The 21,917-nt window shown below is 52.6% G+C and overlaps 1 protein-coding gene and 1 non-coding gene across 2 annotated transcripts in view; one reads left to right on the top strand and one right to left on the bottom strand.

Annotated features, from left to right (window-relative positions):
* Window positions 1–21,917, top strand: part of LOC134791222 (lethal(2) giant larvae protein homolog 1) — a 90,808-nt gene that overhangs the window by 59,867 nt on the left and 9,024 nt on the right. Inside the window, exons 9-20 of the mRNA XM_063762196.1 lie at window positions 271–433; window positions 726–918; window positions 5,189–5,306; window positions 5,732–5,833; window positions 6,973–7,077; window positions 7,595–7,754; window positions 15,952–16,091; window positions 16,527–16,668; window positions 18,638–18,738; window positions 19,985–20,089; window positions 20,663–20,803; window positions 21,478–21,641. Coding sequence (XP_063618266.1) covers window positions 271–433; window positions 726–918; window positions 5,189–5,306; window positions 5,732–5,833; window positions 6,973–7,077; window positions 7,595–7,754; window positions 15,952–16,091; window positions 16,527–16,668; window positions 18,638–18,738; window positions 19,985–20,089; window positions 20,663–20,803; window positions 21,478–21,641 — 1,634 coding nt within the window. The remainder of the gene's footprint in view (window positions 1–270; window positions 434–725; window positions 919–5,188; window positions 5,307–5,731; window positions 5,834–6,972; window positions 7,078–7,594; window positions 7,755–15,951; window positions 16,092–16,526; window positions 16,669–18,637; window positions 18,739–19,984; window positions 20,090–20,662; window positions 20,804–21,477; window positions 21,642–21,917) is intronic.
* Trnad-auc (transfer RNA aspartic acid (anticodon AUC)) lies at window positions 5,558–5,630 on the bottom strand. Its single transcript has one exon. It is a non-coding gene; the product is annotated as a tRNA-Asp (tRNA).

Below are 21,917 nucleotides of genomic sequence, written 5' to 3'. Positions count from 1 at the left end.
ACTGGAATATCACTTCTGACGGCTGACGAATCATACCCATAACAAGTTAATAACAAGGAATTACTATCCGAATAGACCTCATCGTCGAAATTAAACTTTCAAGTGAGTGAAACCGTTGTCGTCTAACTAAACAGACCTCATGGTTATCGTTTTTTTCTCAATATGACGAGACACTTTGGTGCCGTAAAGATGTATATTATTCTTACAGAAGATGCCGCTATGCCCTTCCTTAAATAGTGAATCAAGGTTTTATAATTGTACATTTTCTAGGTGGTGCTAGCAGAGGAAGAGTTGGTAGTCATCGACTTATGTGACTCCCGTTGGCGACCATTACGGTTACCGTACCTCGTGTCCATCCACGCGTCCGCCGTAACAACAGCCCAGCTCGTCGACAACGTCGCCTCCAACGTGTACGACAACATCGTGGCGGCCGGTGAGTGTACACTGCTACAAGTGCTGCAGATGTGGTCATAGACGCAGTACAGTCGCCATCTGGCATATCGGAGCGATCAAGGTGTTCAAAAGTATCTGAACGAGCACGTTCACGTCTCGATATTAGATGCATTTGACCACGTCTTTCACTTGACGTCGTTTTACTGCAGCCGCATCGATATCCGCCTATAGTTTTCTGTGTATAACCTTATTTAAGATACATTTTCTCGCCTTAAGCTTTGTATGTATAACCTTATTTAAAAAATAGTCTAATTTGTCGTATCTGTTACCAGGGCAACAGCAAACCGAGAACATATACTCGCCGGGCGCGTGGCCCATCTCGGGCGGCTTGCTGGCGGGCGCCTCGCCGCCGGCCGAGCGGCAGCTGCTGCTGACCGGCCACGAGGACGGCTCCGTGCGCTTCTGGGACGTCACCGGCGTCGCCATGACGCCGCTCTACAAGTACACCACCGCTCAGCTTTTCAGGTCGGTACCGAATTGCATATACTGTTCGGATATGTTACTAGGACAGCAGCAAACCGACGAGTATTCGCTGAGCTCGAAAAGTTGTGTTAAAAGTTCAAGTTCCACAAACATTACTCATCGAGTACTCAAACAAAGACATGAAAAATTTATACTTTTGCTACGGATATAAAGACGGGATTTATTTCAGGAACGATACGAGGAAAGTCATCGCCAATAATTACTACTCTACTCATGTAATGTCAAACGTGTAGTATCTTTCCTGAAAAAGACCCTATATAGTGTAGTAAATGAAGCAAGTTGTTGTATGGAGACCCATGCATTAATTTCTCAGTCGATGAAATTTAGCTTGGTTATTGTATAGTATGAGCCGAGACTAACATTATAAATATCCAAAAAAAAACCACTCCTAAGTTAGGTAAAAACACAAATCTGATTATATATTGAACCGAGTAATTCCTCAGTCCAAAATTATTTTACAAAATAAGTTATTTGTATCAGTATGTGATACTAGAAAAAAATCTAAAAGTTTTGTCAAACATGAGAATATTTTTTTTAGATACTTCCTTTTTTTTACGCTCATTTTCATCGGAAAATTGCTCTGTCATTTTTTTCTTCTTATATGATCTTAGAATATAATTTGGCGCAGTGGGTAAAAAAATCCAAAAAAAATGCGTATCGAAATGTATGTATTATAGAACTATTAAAAACTGAGAGTGGAAAATTTTTAGATTTCCATTTTGTAGGTATAAAACGGCAATAAAATGGCATTCCAGTGAAAAAATTAGACTGAGCAATTTTCCGGTCCAAGACACGCCAAAAAATTTTATTTTATTAATACTTGTATTTCTGCTGGGATATTTTTTTGATATTTCATATATTGTTGGAATACGTTACATGAATATGTCTGGTGAAGAAAGTTTGAACGGAGCATTTTTCCGTAAAAAGATATTAACAATTTAAGACTTTAGGTATTTACTTTAATTCTATTATTATTATTCTTTGGAAATTTATACAATACTTTTTATTTATTGATACTTTATCATACTGTAAAGTTTTTTCTGGCTGAGGAATTACTGCGGGGTCCACTACCTTTATTTACTACACTAATAGAACTATTTGAAATGATAAACGCTAAAAGAAAGTCTAATAAGGACCATATCGTTTATTATGGGTACAGATAAAACCTGGTCTAACTGTTGACGTGTGTATTATTTTGTATTACTATGTTCTTAAGGTATAATCTGGGGGTATTTTTAAGCCATATCTGATATAAGAAGGTTTTACATTTATTTCATTTTAGGGACTTTATGATGATTTTAATACCGTCTAGCAAATATAATTTGGACAAGCCTATCGAGCTTAATTTGAGACTATTTTACCGATTCCTTGGTACGATTTAAAGAAACAAAAGGTTAATATGCTGCCAAAATATGCCATCTAAATGTCCTTTTCATGATTGCTCAATTGAACATCCACAAAATAAATGAGGTGAATTTTTATCTTTACATGAAAACGACTTTTTATGCAACATTTTGGATTCCCGTCAATTTATGACGCAAGCGAAATGAGGGAAACAGCTAAAAGAACCTACCGAAATCCAAAGCCTAACGGACATTCATGTCGTTGAACCATGGCTAGAGCAGGTCGATAGAAACGCTCCAAGATGGTTATATTGTATACCAAAGTCGGGGTTGTCGTAAGTAACATGCCATATTCTCTAAAAGGCCACCATGCACAGATCCAAAACCTTTTTTTCCATCTAAAAGAAATGATTAGACTATGCCCAGATGTTTCGCTTTACGAATCATATATAATTGCTGTTTACATAGTACGATTTTTTTTGTGTAATATGTCGTCTTGTTCGCAAACCGCAAATTTTCTTGTAGTATTTGGACAAAATCGTTGTAGTTACTCGGGAGGATTAGGTAAATATTGTCCAAACCATATGCTTTACGTGTTCTCCCAGGACGAAATGTTACTTATTATTAAAGCACTAATTAAACTATATGTGTCATTTTTTAATAAAAATATAATACCAGAAAAAACGGCTAAGTAAAGTTGTACCCATAATAAACGATACAGTCCTTAGTCGCTTACAAAAGTATTTAATCATAAAAAAAATGCAGTATGAATAATTTGCTCAGCTAAAATTTGTAACCAGCTAAAAACCCTAATTTATAACCGTATGATAAAGCGCTATACTAAAATTACTTGTTTATATGAATGTTCACTGTATGCGCCATCGCTAGTTTACTAAAAGAAACCGATTTTCTACTATGAATATGCACTTAACCTTTATTCTAGTGAATATAAGGTCGAAACGCTAAGACTGCAAACTTTTTCTGAATTAACTTTATCGAAAATCGGTCTCTTTTGAATTATATTAAAGTCAGTGTCAGCTAACGAACCTTTTGCTTATCATTTGCTACAAAGCGGGCTGAAAAGATCGTCTCCGAGGTAATACTAACATTCTGTACGCATGATATATATTCTGCTTGCTTATTATATGGTCTGTACTCTGTATATAGGTGTCGCATTCTAAATGGAGGCCGTGCACCCAACATCATATATAAACATAAAGCAATAAGTGGCATTTTATCTTAGAGGATATTACCAAACGGAGTAGTCATTAACAGGCGTTCCCCTCTGTCGAAAATAGGCGTCCAATGGTCATACGCAATGTATGGACTGACGTTTATCTGACATGGCTATTTTTACGTTACGTGCCCCTCCCCCGCAAAAATCGGCAGACTGTGTACAGAAAATTACAGACAAGGCGTCTCCTTTTGGTTATAGTTATATCCTCCAAACATTTTAGAGTCCGACAAGAAATTGTAGAAAATTATTGAGGGCGCTACTTCGTACTAACTGTCACATTTTTCACGTAAAATGCTTAAACATGACAACAATTTAGTATGGAAAATTTTTAGTTCCATTTTTTATTTTCTACTATTTTATGTCGCACTATAAATTTTGGAATTATCTACATACTTTTTTTACACGTTTGTGTGGGTAATTTCATTTGTCATACGTTACACTCTCCTCTTTTTAAAATGCGTGACCTATACTTACATTTGGCTTATTATTAACCGGGCAACTAAAATATTAAACAGGAACTTTCATTGGGCATATAATAATATAATTTGGCTGTGCATTAATATTTTAGCGCCAAAAAATATATATAAGCCTCAAATATAAGCATCATATTATTAAAAAAAACTGGCAGCAAAATCAAGCCACCCAAAAAAATTATAGGGAACTTAAAGTGATAGGTTGGCGACTAAAATAATAAATTGGCAACTAATATTGTAAAGCGATCATAAAATTTAGTTGTCATCTAGTTGTTCACACCTAAGTAATCAACTATAGTCATAACTGAGCATGTCGTTTCAGCTAGGTAGTATTTTAACACGAAAGCAGTTAAATTTAATGAATATTGGTCACTTTTTACACAAAACACCTCAAATTAATTTACCAATACGTAATGGTCAGTATACTTATAGTCGAAATTTCTAATCATGAAACGCCTAATGGCCATTATACCATTAGATCGTAAAAATTTTAATTACTAATTTCAATAGTTACCACTGTGTTCTGCTAGAGTCAACAGATAGGTGCGACGACGAGCAAAGCGAGGAGGAGCGTGTTAGGTTGACCTTGTAATGACACTAATGACCAAACAAAATATTTTAAAAGAACTTCATTTTTGAATTAATAGATAGCCGATTTCTTTTTAAAATGTGCTTCATAAATGGTCTCCAATATAATAATTCTGTTGCCAAATAAATACTTGGTACCTGCCTAAAAATAATGAAAAGCTGTAACGGCATCAAAATACAACTCATATTGATATATTTTAAGGCTCCGTTTTTGTTGCCAAACTATTAATTTTAGTACCCATTTCTATTTTTTTAAACTACCCAAATTCGATTAATTTGTTGACCGGTTAAATACGTGCCCTTACATTTTGTTTTGCAGAAGGCATATTTTTATTTACTATTTTATTGCAATTTTTGTTACATTTTCAATTGCCAAATCATGGCCATCTGCTTAGTGCTTTTTCTAAATGAGTTTTACTTTCTCCTCCATTGCGTAATCGAAATATACAATGTCAATGCTATATGTATTATACCAGGCTAAGTGATATATATTTCCTACATACGGCACTTCAAACATGTGTTCTATTTCTGATCAGTGAGAATGACATTCGATTGTCATTATTGAACTATCATCCTGGTAAAGTGTTAAAATAAAAATGCGTTTTTTACAGCGGTGAAGAAATCGGCGAGACCAATGACAGTCAAACAGACGAGGAAGAATGGCCGCCCTTCAAGAGAGTGGGCACGTTCGACCCGTACAGCGACGACCCGCGGCTGGCTGTCAAACGGGTAATTATTCTTGTTGTATGCTCTAACGGCTCGGCCACGGCATTGCGCGATTTGCGACGGCGGCGGCGACAACCATAGGTTGGAGCGAGACACTCGGACCTCTCGTTCCCACCCGTCGCCAGTCGCGCAATGTCGTGGCCGCCCCGTAAGCTTAACTAACATGAGTACCTAATTGAATTTTTAACAAGCCGCAGGAACGTCTGCGAACGATGCTATAAAGCTTAGAATAAATTTAAAAGTGTAAAAATTACTGCCTTGGGTGAGACTTGAACTCACGGCCTCTGGATCGATACTCCAGCGCTCTGCCAACTGAGCCACCAAGACCTCATCCATAGCCATCGAAGGTTATTAGAAGGTTAAGGATTGGGTAAATAACGACACAAGTGATCGTCTTGTATATTGTTAACAATGTTGTATATATTCAGGTGATCCTTTGCCCATTATCGGGCATGTTGACTATCGGCGGCGCGGCAGGACACATCGTCATCGCCAGTCTGAAAACATCCTCCAACACCGCTGAAGTAAAGGTACATACAAAGATTATCAGTAGCTCTTACCTCGTTATAATAAGGTTCAAAGTCATATTTCTGGTAGTTAATCGATTCCGAGTGTAAGTTAATCACACTTCTTGTTCTTCGTCGTAACCTCATGACTGAGGGTCGTGACCGCCATAAGTTGCGTTTTCTTGGATTGCTCTCCAACCTGGCCGATCTTCTGCCTTCCGCATAGAGCCCTGGAACTTGACGCGTGTGACTGCCTCAATGGCATCAAACCAGCGTGTGGGTATTCTGCCTCTGCCTCTTCTGCCCTCAACCTGGCCACCGATCATCAACTTCTCTAGACTGTCGGGTTCCCGCCGGGCCAAGTGCCCAAAGAACCCGAGGATTCTCCTGAGACAGATAGTAGATAGACGGGTTTTTATGTTGAGCTCGTTCAGAATAGACACGTTGGTGCGATGCGCTGTCCATGAGATGCCCAACATTTTGCGCCAGCACCACATTTCGAACGCGTCTATTCTTGCCCTTGTGCGAGCTTTTAGGGTCCAAGTTTCCGCTGCATAGAGAAATATGGAGAAAACGAGAGTGCGCATGAGGCGTATTTTTGTGTTGCGCTTGATGTTTCTGTTTTTCCATATTTTCCCCAGCCGGTTGACAGCTGATTTGGCCATTTGCCCACGCCTTATCACTTCCTTATCGCAGTCCCCGTTATTACAAACTAGTGACCCCAGGTACACAAATTCCTGCACCGTATCCAGGTCACGCAGTTCGTAAGTCCTCTGCATCTGGTCCGCTCGGTCCACAAACATAATCACACTAAAAAGTTAAAATTAATTTTATACTCATAGTATCATAGTAGGTGAATATCAAACATTTTGATGAATTTTTCATATGTTTGAAGATGCATGAAGCTCAAATTCTCCAGGAACCTAGAAAGAAAGTCAGTTAAATTTAAACAAGTACTGAACAAATGTAGAAAATAAGGTTGAATTTCTCTTGTTTTATTATTTATATAAAGAAATAAAATAAACGCAACTGTGTTCTAATTGAAAATGATTTCATTGATGTGGTTACCACTGTACACGTTAGCTATAGGTCAGACGGTAGCACTTTTAGAAGATTTTGGATACAAGTATCTCAAGTTACTTTATGAATATGTTTTATTGCAGTCGGTGTCAGTGAACATCGTGTCGGATCGCGATGGATTCGTGTGGAAGGGCCACGACCAGCTCACGCTACGCGCCGGCACACTCACATTCCCACAGGGTTACCAGGTAAGCGATTAAATTATGAAGATTTTTTTTTGTAAATCAGGTTATATTAAGATTTTTTTAAGGTATCAGAATTGTAACAATAAAAAAAATACACCTAAAAAATTACAATTATTTTAACCGTACTAGGATTGACCACAACGTAGCGTAAAAGGTTGTGACGTCAGTGTAATGCCTGAGTGAACGCTCGAAGTGGAGCGTTCGGCGGGGCGTGCAGCGTGGCGTCGGGCTCACAAGTAATTTGAGCAGCGTGCAGTAAGGCCGCTCCTATACGTTTGCATTTGTTTAACATGCACGCCGCACGCCCCGCCCCGCTGCACGCTCAACTCGAGCGTCCACTCAGGCCTTACACTTACGGAGCCAAATGTAAAGCGAAAGTGAAAAAGCGGGTATACACTGTGGTTCGATCTTAAAATCCATTCATTCAGGCTAGCAAGAGTGATCTATTGAGTGGATTTTTTTGTCTTTGACATTGCGAGTGTGGCCAAGTTCCTGCGTTAATATTGAATTTGTCCTTCAGGCGACGTCGGTGGTGCAGCTGTCGCCGCCGGCGGCGGTGACGGCGCTGGCGGCGCAGTGGGAGTGGGGCGTGGTGGCGGCGGGCACGGCGCACGGGCTGTGCGCGCTCGACGCCGTGCAGGCGCGCCAGCTCGCCGTCAAGTGCACGCTCAACCCGCACGGTACGACATGTCTCTAGTATCTGGCAGGCGCCGGCGGTGGTGCAGCTGTCGCCGCCGGCGGCGGTGACGGCGCTGGCGGCGCAGTGGGAGTGGGGCGTGGTGGCGGCGGGCACGGCGCACGGGCTGTGCGCGCTCGACGCCGTGCAGGCGCGCCAGCTCGCCGTCAAGTGCACGCTCAACCCGCACGGTACGACATGTCTCTAGTATCTGGCAGGCGCCGGCGGTGGTGCAGCTGTCGCCGCCGGCGGCGGTGACGGCGCTGGCGGCGCAGTGGGAGTGGGGCGTGGTGGCGGCGGGCACGGCGCACGGGCTGTGCGCGCTCGACGCCGTGCAGGCGCGCCAGCTCGCCGTCAAGTGCACGCTCAACCCGCACGGTACGACATGTCTCTAGTATCTGGCAGGCGCCGGCGGTGGTGCAGCTGTCGCCGCCGGCGGCGGTGACGGCGCTGGCGGCGCAGTGGGAGTGGGGCGTGGTGGCGGCGGGCACGGCGCACGGGCTGTGCGCGCTCGACGCCGTGCAGGCGCGCCAGCTCGCCGTCAAGTGCACGCTCAACCCGCACGGTACGACATGTCTCTAGTATCTGGCAGGCGCCGGCGGTGGTGCAGCTGTCGCCGCCGGCGGCGGTGACGGCGCTGGCGGCGCAGTGGGAGTGGGGCGTGGTGGCGGCGGGCACGGCGCACGGGCTGTGCGCGCTCGACGCCGTGCAGGCGCGCCAGCTCGCCGTCAAGTGCACGCTCAACCCGCACGGTACGACATGTCTCTAGTATCTGGCAGGCGCCGGCGGTGGTGCAGCTGTCGCCGCCGGCGGCGGTGACGGCGCTGGCGGCGCAGTGGGAGTGGGGCGTGGTGGCGGCGGGCACGGCGCACGGGCTGTGCGCGCTCGACGCCGTGCAGGCGCGCCAGCTCGCCGTCAAGTGCACGCTCAACCCGCACGGTACGACATGTCTCTAGTATCTGGCAGGCGCCGGCGGTGGTGCAGCTGTCGCCGCCGGCGGCGGTGACGGCGCTGGCGGCGCAGTGGGAGTGGGGCGTGGTGGCGGCGGGCACGGCGCACGGGCTGTGCGCGCTCGACGCCGTGCAGGCGCGCCAGCTCGCCGTCAAGTGCACGCTCAACCCGCACGGTACGACATGTCTCTAGTATCTGGCAGGCGCCGGCGGTGGTGCAGCTGTCGCCGCCGGCGGCGGTGACGGCGCTGGCGGCGCAGTGGGAGTGGGGCGTGGTGGCGGCGGGCACGGCGCACGGGCTGTGCGCGCTCGACGCCGTGCAGGCGCGCCAGCTCGCCGTCAAGTGCACGCTCAACCCGCACGGTACGACATGTCTCTAGTATCTGGCAGGCGCCGGCGGTGGTGCAGCTGTCGCCGCCGGCGGCGGTGACGGCGCTGGCGGCGCAGTGGGAGTGGGGCGTGGTGGCGGCGGGCACGGCGCACGGGCTGTGCGCGCTCGACGCCGTGCAGGCGCGCCAGCTCGCCGTCAAGTGCACGCTCAACCCGCACGGTACGACATGTCTCTAGTATCTGGCAGGCGCCGGCGGTGGTGCAGCTGTCGCCGCCGGCGGCGGTGACGGCGCTGGCGGCGCAGTGGGAGTGGGGCGTGGTGGCGGCGGGCACGGCGCACGGGCTGTGCGCGCTCGACGCCGTGCAGGCGCGCCAGCTCGCCGTCAAGTGCACGCTCAACCCGCACGGTACGACATGTCTCTAGTATCTGGCAGGCGCCGGCGGTGGTGCAGCTGTCGCCGCCGGCGGCGGTGACGGCGCTGGCGGCGCAGTGGGAGTGGGGCGTGGTGGCGGCGGGCACGGCGCACGGGCTGTGCGCGCTCGACGCCGTGCAGGCGCGCCAGCTCGCCGTCAAGTGCACGCTCAACCCGCACGGTACGACATGTCTCTAGTATCTGGCAGGCGCCGGCGGTGGTGCAGCTGTCGCCGCCGGCGGCGGTGACGGCGCTGGCGGCGCAGTGGGAGTGGGGCGTGGTGGCGGCGGGCACGGCGCACGGGCTGTGCGCGCTCGACGCCGTGCAGGCGCGCCAGCTCGCCGTCAAGTGCACGCTCAACCCGCACGGTACGACATGTCTCTAGTATCTGGCAGGCGCCGGCGGTGGTGCAGCTGTCGCCGCCGGCGGCGGTGACGGCGCTGGCGGCGCAGTGGGAGTGGGGCGTGGTGGCGGCGGGCACGGCGCACGGGCTGTGCGCGCTCGACGCCGTGCAGGCGCGCCAGCTCGCCGTCAAGTGCACGCTCAACCCGCACGGTACGACATGTCTCTAGTATCTGGCAGGCGCCGGCGGTGGTGCAGCTGTCGCCGCCGGCGGCGGTGACGGCGCTGGCGGCGCAGTGGGAGTGGGGCGTGGTGGCGGCGGGCACGGCGCACGGGCTGTGCGCGCTCGACGCCGTGCAGGCGCGCCAGCTCGCCGTCAAGTGCACGCTCAACCCGCACGGTACGACATGTCTCTAGTATCTGGCAGGCGCCGGCGGTGGTGCAGCTGTCGCCGCCGGCGGCGGTGACGGCGCTGGCGGCGCAGTGGGAGTGGGGCGTGGTGGCGGCGGGCACGGCGCACGGGCTGTGCGCGCTCGACGCCGTGCAGGCGCGCCAGCTCGCCGTCAAGTGCACGCTCAACCCGCACGGTACGACATGTCTCTAGTATCTGGCAGGCGCCGGCGGTGGTGCAGCTGTCGCCGCCGGCGGCGGTGACGGCGCTGGCGGCGCAGTGGGAGTGGGGCGTGGTGGCGGCGGGCACGGCGCACGGGCTGTGCGCGCTCGACGCCGTGCAGGCGCGCCAGCTCGCCGTCAAGTGCACGCTCAACCCGCACGGTACGACATGTCTCTAGTATCTGGCAGGCGCCGGCGGTGGTGCAGCTGTCGCCGCCGGCGGCGGTGACGGCGCTGGCGGCGCAGTGGGAGTGGGGCGTGGTGGCGGCGGGCACGGCGCACGGGCTGTGCGCGCTCGACGCCGTGCAGGCGCGCCAGCTCGCCGTCAAGTGCACGCTCAACCCGCACGGTACGACATGTCTCTAGTATCTGGCAGGCGCCGGCGGTGGTGCAGCTGTCGCCGCCGGCGGCGGTGACGGCGCTGGCGGCGCAGTGGGAGTGGGGCGTGGTGGCGGCGGGCACGGCGCACGGGCTGTGCGCGCTCGACGCCGTGCAGGCGCGCCAGCTCGCCGTCAAGTGCACGCTCAACCCGCACGGTACGACATGTCTCTAGTATCTGGCAGGCGCCGGCGGTGGTGCAGCTGTCGCCGCCGGCGGCGGTGACGGCGCTGGCGGCGCAGTGGGAGTGGGGCGTGGTGGCGGCGGGCACGGCGCACGGGCTGTGCGCGCTCGACGCCGTGCAGGCGCGCCAGCTCGCCGTCAAGTGCACGCTCAACCCGCACGGTACGACATGTCTCTAGTATCTGGCAGGCGCCGGCGGTGGTGCAGCTGTCGCCGCCGGCGGCGGTGACGGCGCTGGCGGCGCAGTGGGAGTGGGGCGTGGTGGCGGCGGGCACGGCGCACGGGCTGTGCGCGCTCGACGCCGTGCAGGCGCGCCAGCTCGCCGTCAAGTGCACGCTCAACCCGCACGGTACGACATGTCTCTAGTATCTGGCAGGCGCCGGCGGTGGTGCAGCTGTCGCCGCCGGCGGCGGTGACGGCGCTGGCGGCGCAGTGGGAGTGGGGCGTGGTGGCGGCGGGCACGGCGCACGGGCTGTGCGCGCTCGACGCCGTGCAGGCGCGCCAGCTCGCCGTCAAGTGCACGCTCAACCCGCACGGTACGACATGTCTCTAGTATCTGGCAGGCGCCGGCGGTGGTGCAGCTGTCGCCGCCGGCGGCGGTGACGGCGCTGGCGGCGCAGTGGGAGTGGGGCGTGGTGGCGGCGGGCACGGCGCACGGGCTGTGCGCGCTCGACGCCGTGCAGGCGCGCCAGCTCGCCGTCAAGTGCACGCTCAACCCGCACGGTACGACATGTCTCTAGTATCTGGCAGGCGCCGGCGGTGGTGCAGCTGTCGCCGCCGGCGGCGGTGACGGCGCTGGCGGCGCAGTGGGAGTGGGGCGTGGTGGCGGCGGGCACGGCGCACGGGCTGTGCGCGCTCGACGCCGTGCAGGCGCGCCAGCTCGCCGTCAAGTGCACGCTCAACCCGCACGGTACGACATGTCTCTAGTATCTGGCAGGCGCCGGCGGTGGTGCAGCTGTCGCCGCCGGCGGCGGTGACGGCGCTGGCGGCGCAGTGGGAGTGGGGCGTGGTGGCGGCGGGCACGGCGCACGGGCTGTGCGCGCTCGACGCCGTGCAGGCGCGCCAGCTCGCCGTCAAGTGCACGCTCAACCCGCACGGTACGACATGTCTCTAGTATCTGGCAGGCGCCGGCGGTGGTGCAGCTGTCGCCGCCGGCGGCGGTGACGGCGCTGGCGGCGCAGTGGGAGTGGGGCGTGGTGGCGGCGGGCACGGCGCACGGGCTGTGCGCGCTCGACGCCGTGCAGGCGCGCCAGCTCGCCGTCAAGTGCACGCTCAACCCGCACGGTACGACATGTCTCTAGTATCTGGCAGGCGCCGGCGGTGGTGCAGCTGTCGCCGCCGGCGGCGGTGACGGCGCTGGCGGCGCAGTGGGAGTGGGGCGTGGTGGCGGCGGGCACGGCGCACGGGCTGTGCGCGCTCGACGCCGTGCAGGCGCGCCAGCTCGCCGTCAAGTGCACGCTCAACCCGCACGGTACGACATGTCTCTAGTATCTGGCAGGCGCCGGCGGTGGTGCAGCTGTCGCCGCCGGCGGCGGTGACGGCGCTGGCGGCGCAGTGGGAGTGGGGCGTGGTGGCGGCGGGCACGGCGCACGGGCTGTGCGCGCTCGACGCCGTGCAGGCGCGCCAGCTCGCCGTCAAGTGCACGCTCAACCCGCACGGTACGACATGTCTCTAGTATCTGGCAGGCGCCGGCGGTGGTGCAGCTGTCGCCGCCGGCGGCGGTGACGGCGCTGGCGGCGCAGTGGGAGTGGGGCGTGGTGGCGGCGGGCACGGCGCACGGGCTGTGCGCGCTCGACGCCGTGCAGGCGCGCCAGCTCGCCGTCAAGTGCACGCTCAACCCGCACGGTACGACATGTCTCTAGTATCTGGCAGGCGACGGCGGTGGTGCAGCTGTCGCCGCCGGCGGCGGTGACGGCGCTGGCGGCGCAGTGGGAGTGGGGCGTGGTGGCGGCGGGCACGGCGCACGGGCTGTGCGCGCTCGACGCCGTGCAGGCGCGCCAGCTCGCCGTCAAGTGCACGCTCAACCCGCACGGTACGACATGTCTCTAGTATCTGGCAGGCGACGGCGGTGGTGCAGCTGTCGCCGCCGGCGGCGGTGACGGCGCTGGCGGCGCAGTGGGAGTGGGGCGTGGTGGCGGCGGGCACGGCGCACGGGCTGTGCGCGCTCGACGCCGTGCAGGCGCGCCAGCTCGCCGTCAAGTGCACGCTCAACCCGCACGGTACGACATGTCTCTAGTATCTGGCAGGCGCCGGCGGTGGTGCAGCTGTCGCCGCCGGCGGCGGTGACGGCGCTGGCGGCGCAGTGGGAGTGGGGCGTGGTGGCGGCGGGCACGGCGCACGGGCTGTGCGCGCTCGACGCCGTGCAGGCGCGCCAGCTCGCCGTCAAGTGCACGCTCAACCCGCACGGTACGACATGTCTCTAGTATCTGGCAGGCGACGGCGGTGGTGCAGCTGTCGCCGCCGGCGGCGGTGACGGCGCTGGCGGCGCAGTGGGAGTGGGGCGTGGTGGCGGCGGGCACGGCGCACGGGCTGTGCGCGCTCGACGCCGTGCAGGCGCGCCAGCTCGCCGTCAAGTGCACGCTCAACCCGCACGGTACGACATGTCTCTAGTATCTGGCAGGCGCCGGCGGTGGTGCAGCTGTCGCCGCCGGCGGCGGTGACGGCGCTGGCGGCGCAGTGGGAGTGGGGCGTGGTGGCGGCGGGCACGGCGCACGGGCTGTGCGCGCTCGACGCCGTGCAGGCGCGCCAGCTCGCCGTCAAGTGCACGCTCAACCCGCACGGTACGACATGTCTCTAGTATCTGGCAGGCGCCGGCGGTGGTGCAGCTGTCGCCGCCGGCGGCGGTGACGGCGCTGGCGGCGCAGTGGGAGTGGGGCGTGGTGGCGGCGGGCACGGCGCACGGGCTGTGCGCGCTCGACGCCGTGCAGGCGCGCCAGCTCGCCGTCAAGTGCACGCTCAACCCGCACGGTACGACATGTCTCTAGTATCTGGCAGGCGACGGCGGTGGTGCAGCTGTCGCCGCCGGCGGCGGTGACGGCGCTGGCGGCGCAGTGGGAGTGGGGCGTGGTGGCGGCGGGCACGGCGCACGGGCTGTGCGCGCTCGACGCCGTGCAGGCGCGCCAGCTCGCCGTCAAGTGCACGCTCAACCCGCACGGTACGACATGTCTCTAGTATCTGGCAGGCGCCGGCGGTGGTGCAGCTGTCGCCGCCGGCGGCGGTGACGGCGCTGGCGGCGCAGTGGGAGTGGGGCGTGGTGGCGGCGGGCACGGCGCACGGGCTGTGCGCGCTCGACGCCGTGCAGGCGCGCCAGCTCGCCGTCAAGTGCACGCTCAACCCGCACGGTACGACATGTCTCTAGTATCTGGCAGGCGCCGGCGGTGGTGCAGCTGTCGCCGCCGGCGGCGGTGACGGCGCTGGCGGCGCAGTGGGAGTGGGGCGTGGTGGCGGCGGGCACGGCGCACGGGCTGTGCGCGCTCGACGCCGTGCAGGCGCGCCAGCTCGCCGTCAAGTGCACGCTCAACCCGCACGGTACGACATGTCTCTAGTATCTGGCAGGCGCCGGCGGTGGTGCAGCTGTCGCCGCCGGCGGCGGTGACGGCGCTGGCGGCGCAGTGGGAGTGGGGCGTGGTGGCGGCGGGCACGGCGCACGGGCTGTGCGCGCTCGACGCCGTGCAGGCGCGCCAGCTCGCCGTCAAGTGCACGCTCAACCCGCACGGTACGACATGTCTCTAGTATCTGGCAGGCGCCGGCGGTGGTGCAGCTGTCGCCGCCGGCGGCGGTGACGGCGCTGGCGGCGCAGTGGGAGTGGGGCGTGGTGGCGGCGGGCACGGCGCACGGGCTGTGCGCGCTCGACGCCGTGCAGGCGCGCCAGCTCGCCGTCAAGTGCACGCTCAACCCGCACGGTACGACATGTCTCTAGTATCTGGCAGGCGCCGGCGGTGGTGCAGCTGTCGCCGCCGGCGGCGGTGACGGCGCTGGCGGCGCAGTGGGAGTGGGGCGTGGTGGCGGCGGGCACGGCGCACGGGCTGTGCGCGCTCGACGCCGTGCAGGCGCGCCAGCTCGCCGTCAAGTGCACGCTCAACCCGCACGGTACGACATGTCTCTAGTATCTGGCAGGCGCCGGCGGTGGTGCAGCTGTCGCCGCCGGCGGCGGTGACGGCGCTGGCGGCGCAGTGGGAGTGGGGCGTGGTGGCGGCGGGCACGGCGCACGGGCTGTGCGCGCTCGACGCCGTGCAGGCGCGCCAGCTCGCCGTCAAGTGCACGCTCAACCCGCACGGTACGACATGTCTCTAGTATCTGGCAGGCGCCGGCGGTGGTGCAGCTGTCGCCGCCGGCGGCGGTGACGGCGCTGGCGGCGCAGTGGGAGTGGGGCGTGGTGGCGGCGGGCACGGCGCACGGGCTGTGCGCGCTCGACGCCGTGCAGGCGCGCCAGCTCGCCGTCAAGTGCACGCTCAACCCGCACGGTACGACATGTCTCTAGTATCTGGCAGGCGCCGGCGGTGGTGCAGCTGTCGCCGCCGGCGGCGGTGACGGCGCTGGCGGCGCAGTGGGAGTGGGGCGTGGTGGCGGCGGGCACGGCGCACGGGCTGTGCGCGCTCGACGCCGTGCAGGCGCGCCAGCTCGCCGTCAAGTGCACGCTCAACCCGCACGGTACGACATGTCTCTAGTATCTGGCAGGCGCCGGCGGTGGTGCAGCTGTCGCCGCCGGCGGCGGTGACGGCGCTGGCGGCGCAGTGGGAGTGGGGCGTGGTGGCGGCGGGCACGGCGCACGGGCTGTGCGCGCTCGACGCCGTGCAGGCGCGCCAGCTCGCCGTCAAGTGCACGCTCAACCCGCACGGTACGACATGTCTCTAGTATCTGGCAGGCGACGGCGGTGGTGCAGCTGACGCAGCTGGTGCAGTGAACGCAGTGGCGCAGCGAACTCGAACACACACAAATATGAACGTTTTTGAGAAAATACGATGGAAATCAATTATTATATTTGTTGTTTTAGACCACTCAGGCGCAGGCGACACGCCCATCTCCCGCCGCAAGTCATTCAAGAAGTCGCTGCGAGAATCCTTCCGGCGACTCCGCAAGGGCCGCTCTCAGCGCCGCGCCACCACCGCCACCAGTCCTGCCTCGCCGGCGCAGGTAAATATGAACCTTATATCTAACACATAAGGTGTGCTTTAGCTCAAGTACCCGCGAGTCATTCACTCAGTAGCCCCACCTCGTCCGCGCAGGCAATAATTAACTCTATTAACACCGCATAAAATGTACTTTAGCTCGGCCGACACGAGCATCTCTCCGCCAATCAATTCAACAACCCCGGCTCTCCCGCTAGCCGGGCTAGCACATGATTGGCGCGATAGTATCTCGCCCGCGAGATAGACTACCCGTCCCTCTTTATTTAATACAGTTAGAAATTAATTATTTGCTAGGCCTACAGGTATAAATAGACTGTACCCAACACTTATTGGCCTTGTTTAGCTCGGCATGTTTTCTAAACGTTCCTGCCAAGTTCCTTTGATTATTGATTATATAAAACTGTAGTCTACATGTCATAATAGTTCTTTTTCTGTACAGCCCGCCAAAAAACCGATACCGTCGCCAGTAGAAGAAGCAGACGTGAAACCAGTGGAGCGGGCAGTCGAGGCGAGATCCAACGACGACGGCTTTGGATCCATGGTGCGGTGTCTATACTTCGCACGGACGTTCCTCATCAACAGTAAGTACAAGACAAGAGTCGAAATCTATCGAAAATTATAGACCTATTTCAAAATTGTGCCAATTTGGCAAAATATTAGAAAAAATTGTAACCGATCAGCTTTCCTACGCCGTTCGTCGTCATATTAATCCAAACCAGCATGGGTTCTACAAAGGTCGAAGCGTCGAAAGTAATCTTTTGTCTTTTAGCGAGATTATACGTCATGCCATGGACAATAAATATCAGGTCGATGCAGTGTATACAGATTTCGCAAAGGCGTTTGATAAAATTTCTTATAATACGCTCTTATTAAAACTATGGAACCTTGGTATGCATGGTGACCTTTTCCGGTGGGTTAAATCATACGTAGAAAACAGATCACAAGCGGTAGTACTGGGAGGTTTTTCATCTGTCTTCAAACAGACCACGTCAGGCGTCCCACAGGGATCACATTTGGGCCCATTGTTATTTATTCTGTACATAAATGATATTACAGAGTGTTTGTCCAACTCGAGAGCCTTGCTTTATGCAGATGATACCAAAATTTACAGAGTTATTAAAACGCACACTGACTGTTCTGATTTGCAAGACGATCTGAAAAGATTTGAGGATTACTGTGCTCAAAATAACCTCTTTTTAAATAATGACAAATGTTCCGTAATCACATTTACACGAAAAAAACAGCCCATATTACACAATTATACTTTATGTGGAGGTACTTTAACTCGGCGGGATAGCATACGTGATCTGGGGGTAATAATGGACACAAAATTAACCTTTAATCTTCATATTGATAATATCCTAAATAAAGCGTATAAACAGTTAGGCTTTATTCTTCGCGTCGCAAAACCCTTTCGAAGACCCCTGACGTATAAGTTACTTTATAATAGCTATGTTAGAAGTCGCTTAGAATTTGCTTCTGTAGTATGGAACCCCTGTCATGATGTACACAGAAACAGAATAGAAAGATTACAAAAAATATTCATAAAGGCTCTTGAATTCCGAACAGGTAGAAATTACGAAAGTTACGCCTCCTCCTTAGCCAGTTACAATCTTCAATCTCTTTCCATAAGACGCTCCTGTACTGATTTAATTTTCTTATTCAAAATATTCAATAATTTAGTAGATGCCCCTGAACTTTTAGAAAATATAGATTTACGCGTACCCCGCAGAACAGAACGTAGTTGTCGAAATAAAATGTTATTTAGTATCAAAAGCAGCAGAACTAAACATGCGCAGCACTCATACATTAAACGCACATGTAGGTTGTACAATGTAAAGTGCCAAAACGTAGACATATTTAGCAGCTCACTAAGATTGTATAAAAAATTAGTTTTTTCTTCTTTAAAATAAAAAACACCTGTATGACCACCTAAATTAAGATTTCCTCGCATATCTCGTCACACATACTAGTACATATGCATGTCATTTATACGTAGTAATAAGTTTTTATTATAATATCTGTTTACATATAGGAAACTATAAGTCTATTACTAGAAGAATGTTACTCTATATACTTATCTGTTTTATAAGACTGTTTGTTTCTTAATAAATTAAAAAAAAAAAAAAAAAGAGTCGATACCATACTATCACGAGTAGAAGTCATTGTAAATCCAAGCGAGCGATCCAATGACGACAGCTTCGGCTCCGTAATGCGGTGTCTCAACGTCGCAAGGAAGTACCTCATCCACAGTAAGTTACCTTTACCTACATGACAGATAGAGTCGATACCATTATATATGACCAGTAGAAGTAGTTCTCAATCCGGTCGAACAATACGACTGCAGCTGTATATTTACAGTTTTAATTGAAAATTTAACCCTCTCACATCATCATCAATTTAAGCAGTGTTGCTAAATATATAAGAACGCTTATTTGGTGCTAAATTTTGTATGAACTTGCCATGCAGCAATTTGAGGCCGTAATTAACTTGTAGCCCTGGAGACGATTCCAAAATTGAATGCGCTAATAATATTGTATTGTATTACAGCACAAAGCTCGACACCCACACTCTGGGCCGGCACCAACAACGGCACCGTGTACGCGTTCACGCTCAGCATCCCAAACACCAACAAAAGGAAAGAAGAACAGGTACATCCTTTTTTTTTCAAACATCAAACATCAACATTTATTAAGCAAATAGGCCACAAGGGCACTTTTACACGTCATCATTGAATTTACATAATTACAAGCAAAAATAATAACATCAACAATTTTATAAAATAAAACTAACAATTCTATCTAACGTATTACAATTACTAAGAGATGTATATGGTCTCTTAATGTCTAATTACATAAAAAATACAGATACAAAACACAAAAAAAAATCTATAATATTTAGAGGTGTAAATGTCTCTAGGTGTCAGAACTATAAGATTATATAGTTTATCAAGTTATCCTTAGAGATGTATAGGGTCTCCAAGAGTCAATATCCTGTATAATTAATACATTCATTAAGAGAAAAGAAACATACGAGAGCAGAATGAGGCGTCTCACTGTAATTAATTAATAAAAATAAAGTTACTAAGTATAATAGCTTGTGTTAGCTTAAACAGACCAGTCTCCACAAACAGCACCCGTTCACGAGTATGACGCGTATCTCAGCCATCGCCTCCCTCAACCTTCATTCGGGAAAGTGGCGACCCGATCAACGACGCCACCGTAAGCAAAGACTTTTAAGCGAGCATGACATGTTCAAGCTACCGGCCTATAATAATATTAAAATAGTAATAACATGTAGCTGTAAGACACGGCATTTTGTGCTCGTATGTTACATAAAAAGACAGTATAGCTTCACATAATTACTAGCCTAAGTTGACTTAGAGATGTAAAGGTCTCTAAGTGTCAGAAACATTAAAAATATAGGTATGTACAATCAAAAATAAAAATAAAATATATAAATAAATACTTAGAGATGTATAAGGTCTCCAAGTTTCCAAAACTAAAATTAAATTAAACAATTTAATCAAGCGAGAACATCATTGTCTCATGTGTCAATTCTACTGGACACTAGCATATTTAATTCACAATGTAAAAAAAAAAAATTTTCTTTCCAACATGCACTTAAAACAATGCTAAATGTTTATTTCACTAATTTAATGCCTAATGATCCCCACACTAAGTATGTACCTTATCCTACTCAGTGCCTTCGCCCTCACTGTTAACTGTACATCGATGGGCCTTGTGCCGATAAGGTCCACCGATGTACAGTTAGGAGTGTTGCTGTTTGTACTCTCTCTAACATTTATATACTAGATACTGTTTCCAAAAGTGACACACGTATGCGGATCTAATAAATTGGATGAAATTGATATAAAGCAATGTGTTTTCGTACCAGGTGACGTGCACGCTGGCGAAAGAGATCCAGCTCAAACATCGCGCGCCCGTCATAGGCATCACGGTACTCGACGGCGCCGCCGTGCCGCTGCCGGATCCTTTAGAGGTATGTACTCTTAATCAACCCTTTATGACTACCAATTCTACCAATATCTATTTATAGCAGCTTAAAGCACCCGTCCTCTGCCATAGGCCTCGCTCTCTATTTCTCCATGCCTGATTTTGATTCATCAATCGTCTCATGTTCAGTCGACGTCAAAGATAAGTTTAACTTTTACACCTTACCTCCTTTGTAATAAGGCGAAAAATGTAAACATATTTTTGACGTCGACTGTTCTACTGACTGAGACCTCTTAGAATCCCGGTCCATTTTTTTCAATCGTCTCCTAACACTTTATGTAATTTCTTCCAATTATATTAGCACCAAAGAGAATTTAGTATAGAGGCAGATTGTCAAAGTAAATTTTGTAGCCACAGTAAATTTACTGCCATCTTTCGACACATGATTAAAACTTTGAGTACGCCATTTGACTTCGATCCTTGTTCTTTCACTGATATGTGTTAAATTTGTTAAATGTTATAAAGTGTCGCCATCTACACGAGCATAGGCCAAAGGTATGGCGCCATCGCTTGATAAGATTCTCTTTGATTTGCACTAATAGTATCTCTTATCTCGCAGGTGGAGCGAGGCGTGGCAGCTTTGCCGGAACCGGGCACGCACCGCGTGTGCATCACGTCGGAGGAGCAGTTCAAGGTGTTCACGCTGCCGTCGCTCAAGCCGCACCACAAGTACAAGCTCACGGCGCACGAGGGCGCTAGGGTGAGTGCATCTATACGTCATTCATTAGATTGTTGGTAAAAAGTTTCGAAAAAGGATTCTCATTTGCCTTGGGAAGCAATTTCCGCGCTAAACAGCTCGGTGTGTGTAGCTTTAGACGTCTTAGGGAACTAATCTAATTATTTTGTTAAATATTGTGATTTGTATTTTTTAAATAGTCACTGTACCACCTCCGCAATGAAGGGCTTGGTAATTTTTAGGGTTCCGTACCTCAAAAGGAAAAAACGGAACCGGAACAAAATAGTACTTTACCTATAGATGACAGGAAAACCTATTAGAAATGTGCAGTCAAGCGTGAGTCGGAATTATTTACGGGACACTTGGAACGCGAGTCCGACTCGCACTTGACCGGTTTTTTTTTGTTTTCATTAGGATATGACATTTAACTGAAAACAGTTTATAACTTTAGATGTGTCTCGCGTCGCTCTAGAGTCTAGATAAGCGATTAAGCGCATGCGTCTCGAGCCGCAACCGAGTTCACGAAGTAAACACCGCGGCCGATTTACGCGGTGTTTTGGTCGTTGCGGACGGCTCTGCCTCACGTGGCAGTTTCCTTCCGAGGCAGTTTGTTATGCGTGGATATGCAAACCCGCTTAAACGCCAACTTTACAATTTCATGATTTTCTCGTCGTAATTTTTAGTTCAATTTATATCAGGTGCGGCGGACAGCGTTCGCGTGGTTCGAGTGCGCCGGCGCGGGCGGGGCGGCGCACCGCGAGTGGTGCCTGCTGTGCCTCACCAACCTCGGCGACTGCCTGGTGCTGAGCCCCGAGCTGCGCCGCCAGCTCAACGCCGCCGCCGTCCGCAAGGAGGACATCAAGTCAGTACTAATAATAGAGTATTAACCATATATTATAATCGACGGCAGAAAAGAACTATGAAACTTACTCCATAGAATAAAAATAGCATTATTACGATTTGGTATTTGGTGCAACCATAATTGCTAATCGCTATTGAAGGAGTTTTTATGGCCATGGTGTCGCGCCGCCGTCTAAGGACATCTTTCCCACTCAACATCCCGTTTCTTGCGGGTACGGTTTTCTGCAGGATCCCGTTTTCGTAGTATACGTGCTAATAGTAACGTTCACACGAGCAT

The sequence above is a fragment of the Cydia splendana genome, chromosome 6 (genome assembly GCF_910591565.1).
Source record: "Cydia splendana chromosome 6, ilCydSple1.2, whole genome shotgun sequence".
NCBI lineage: Eukaryota > Metazoa > Arthropoda > Insecta > Lepidoptera > Tortricidae > Cydia > Cydia splendana.
Note: the sequence above shows the minus strand (reverse complement) of the source record. Positions and strands in the feature narration are given on the sequence as shown.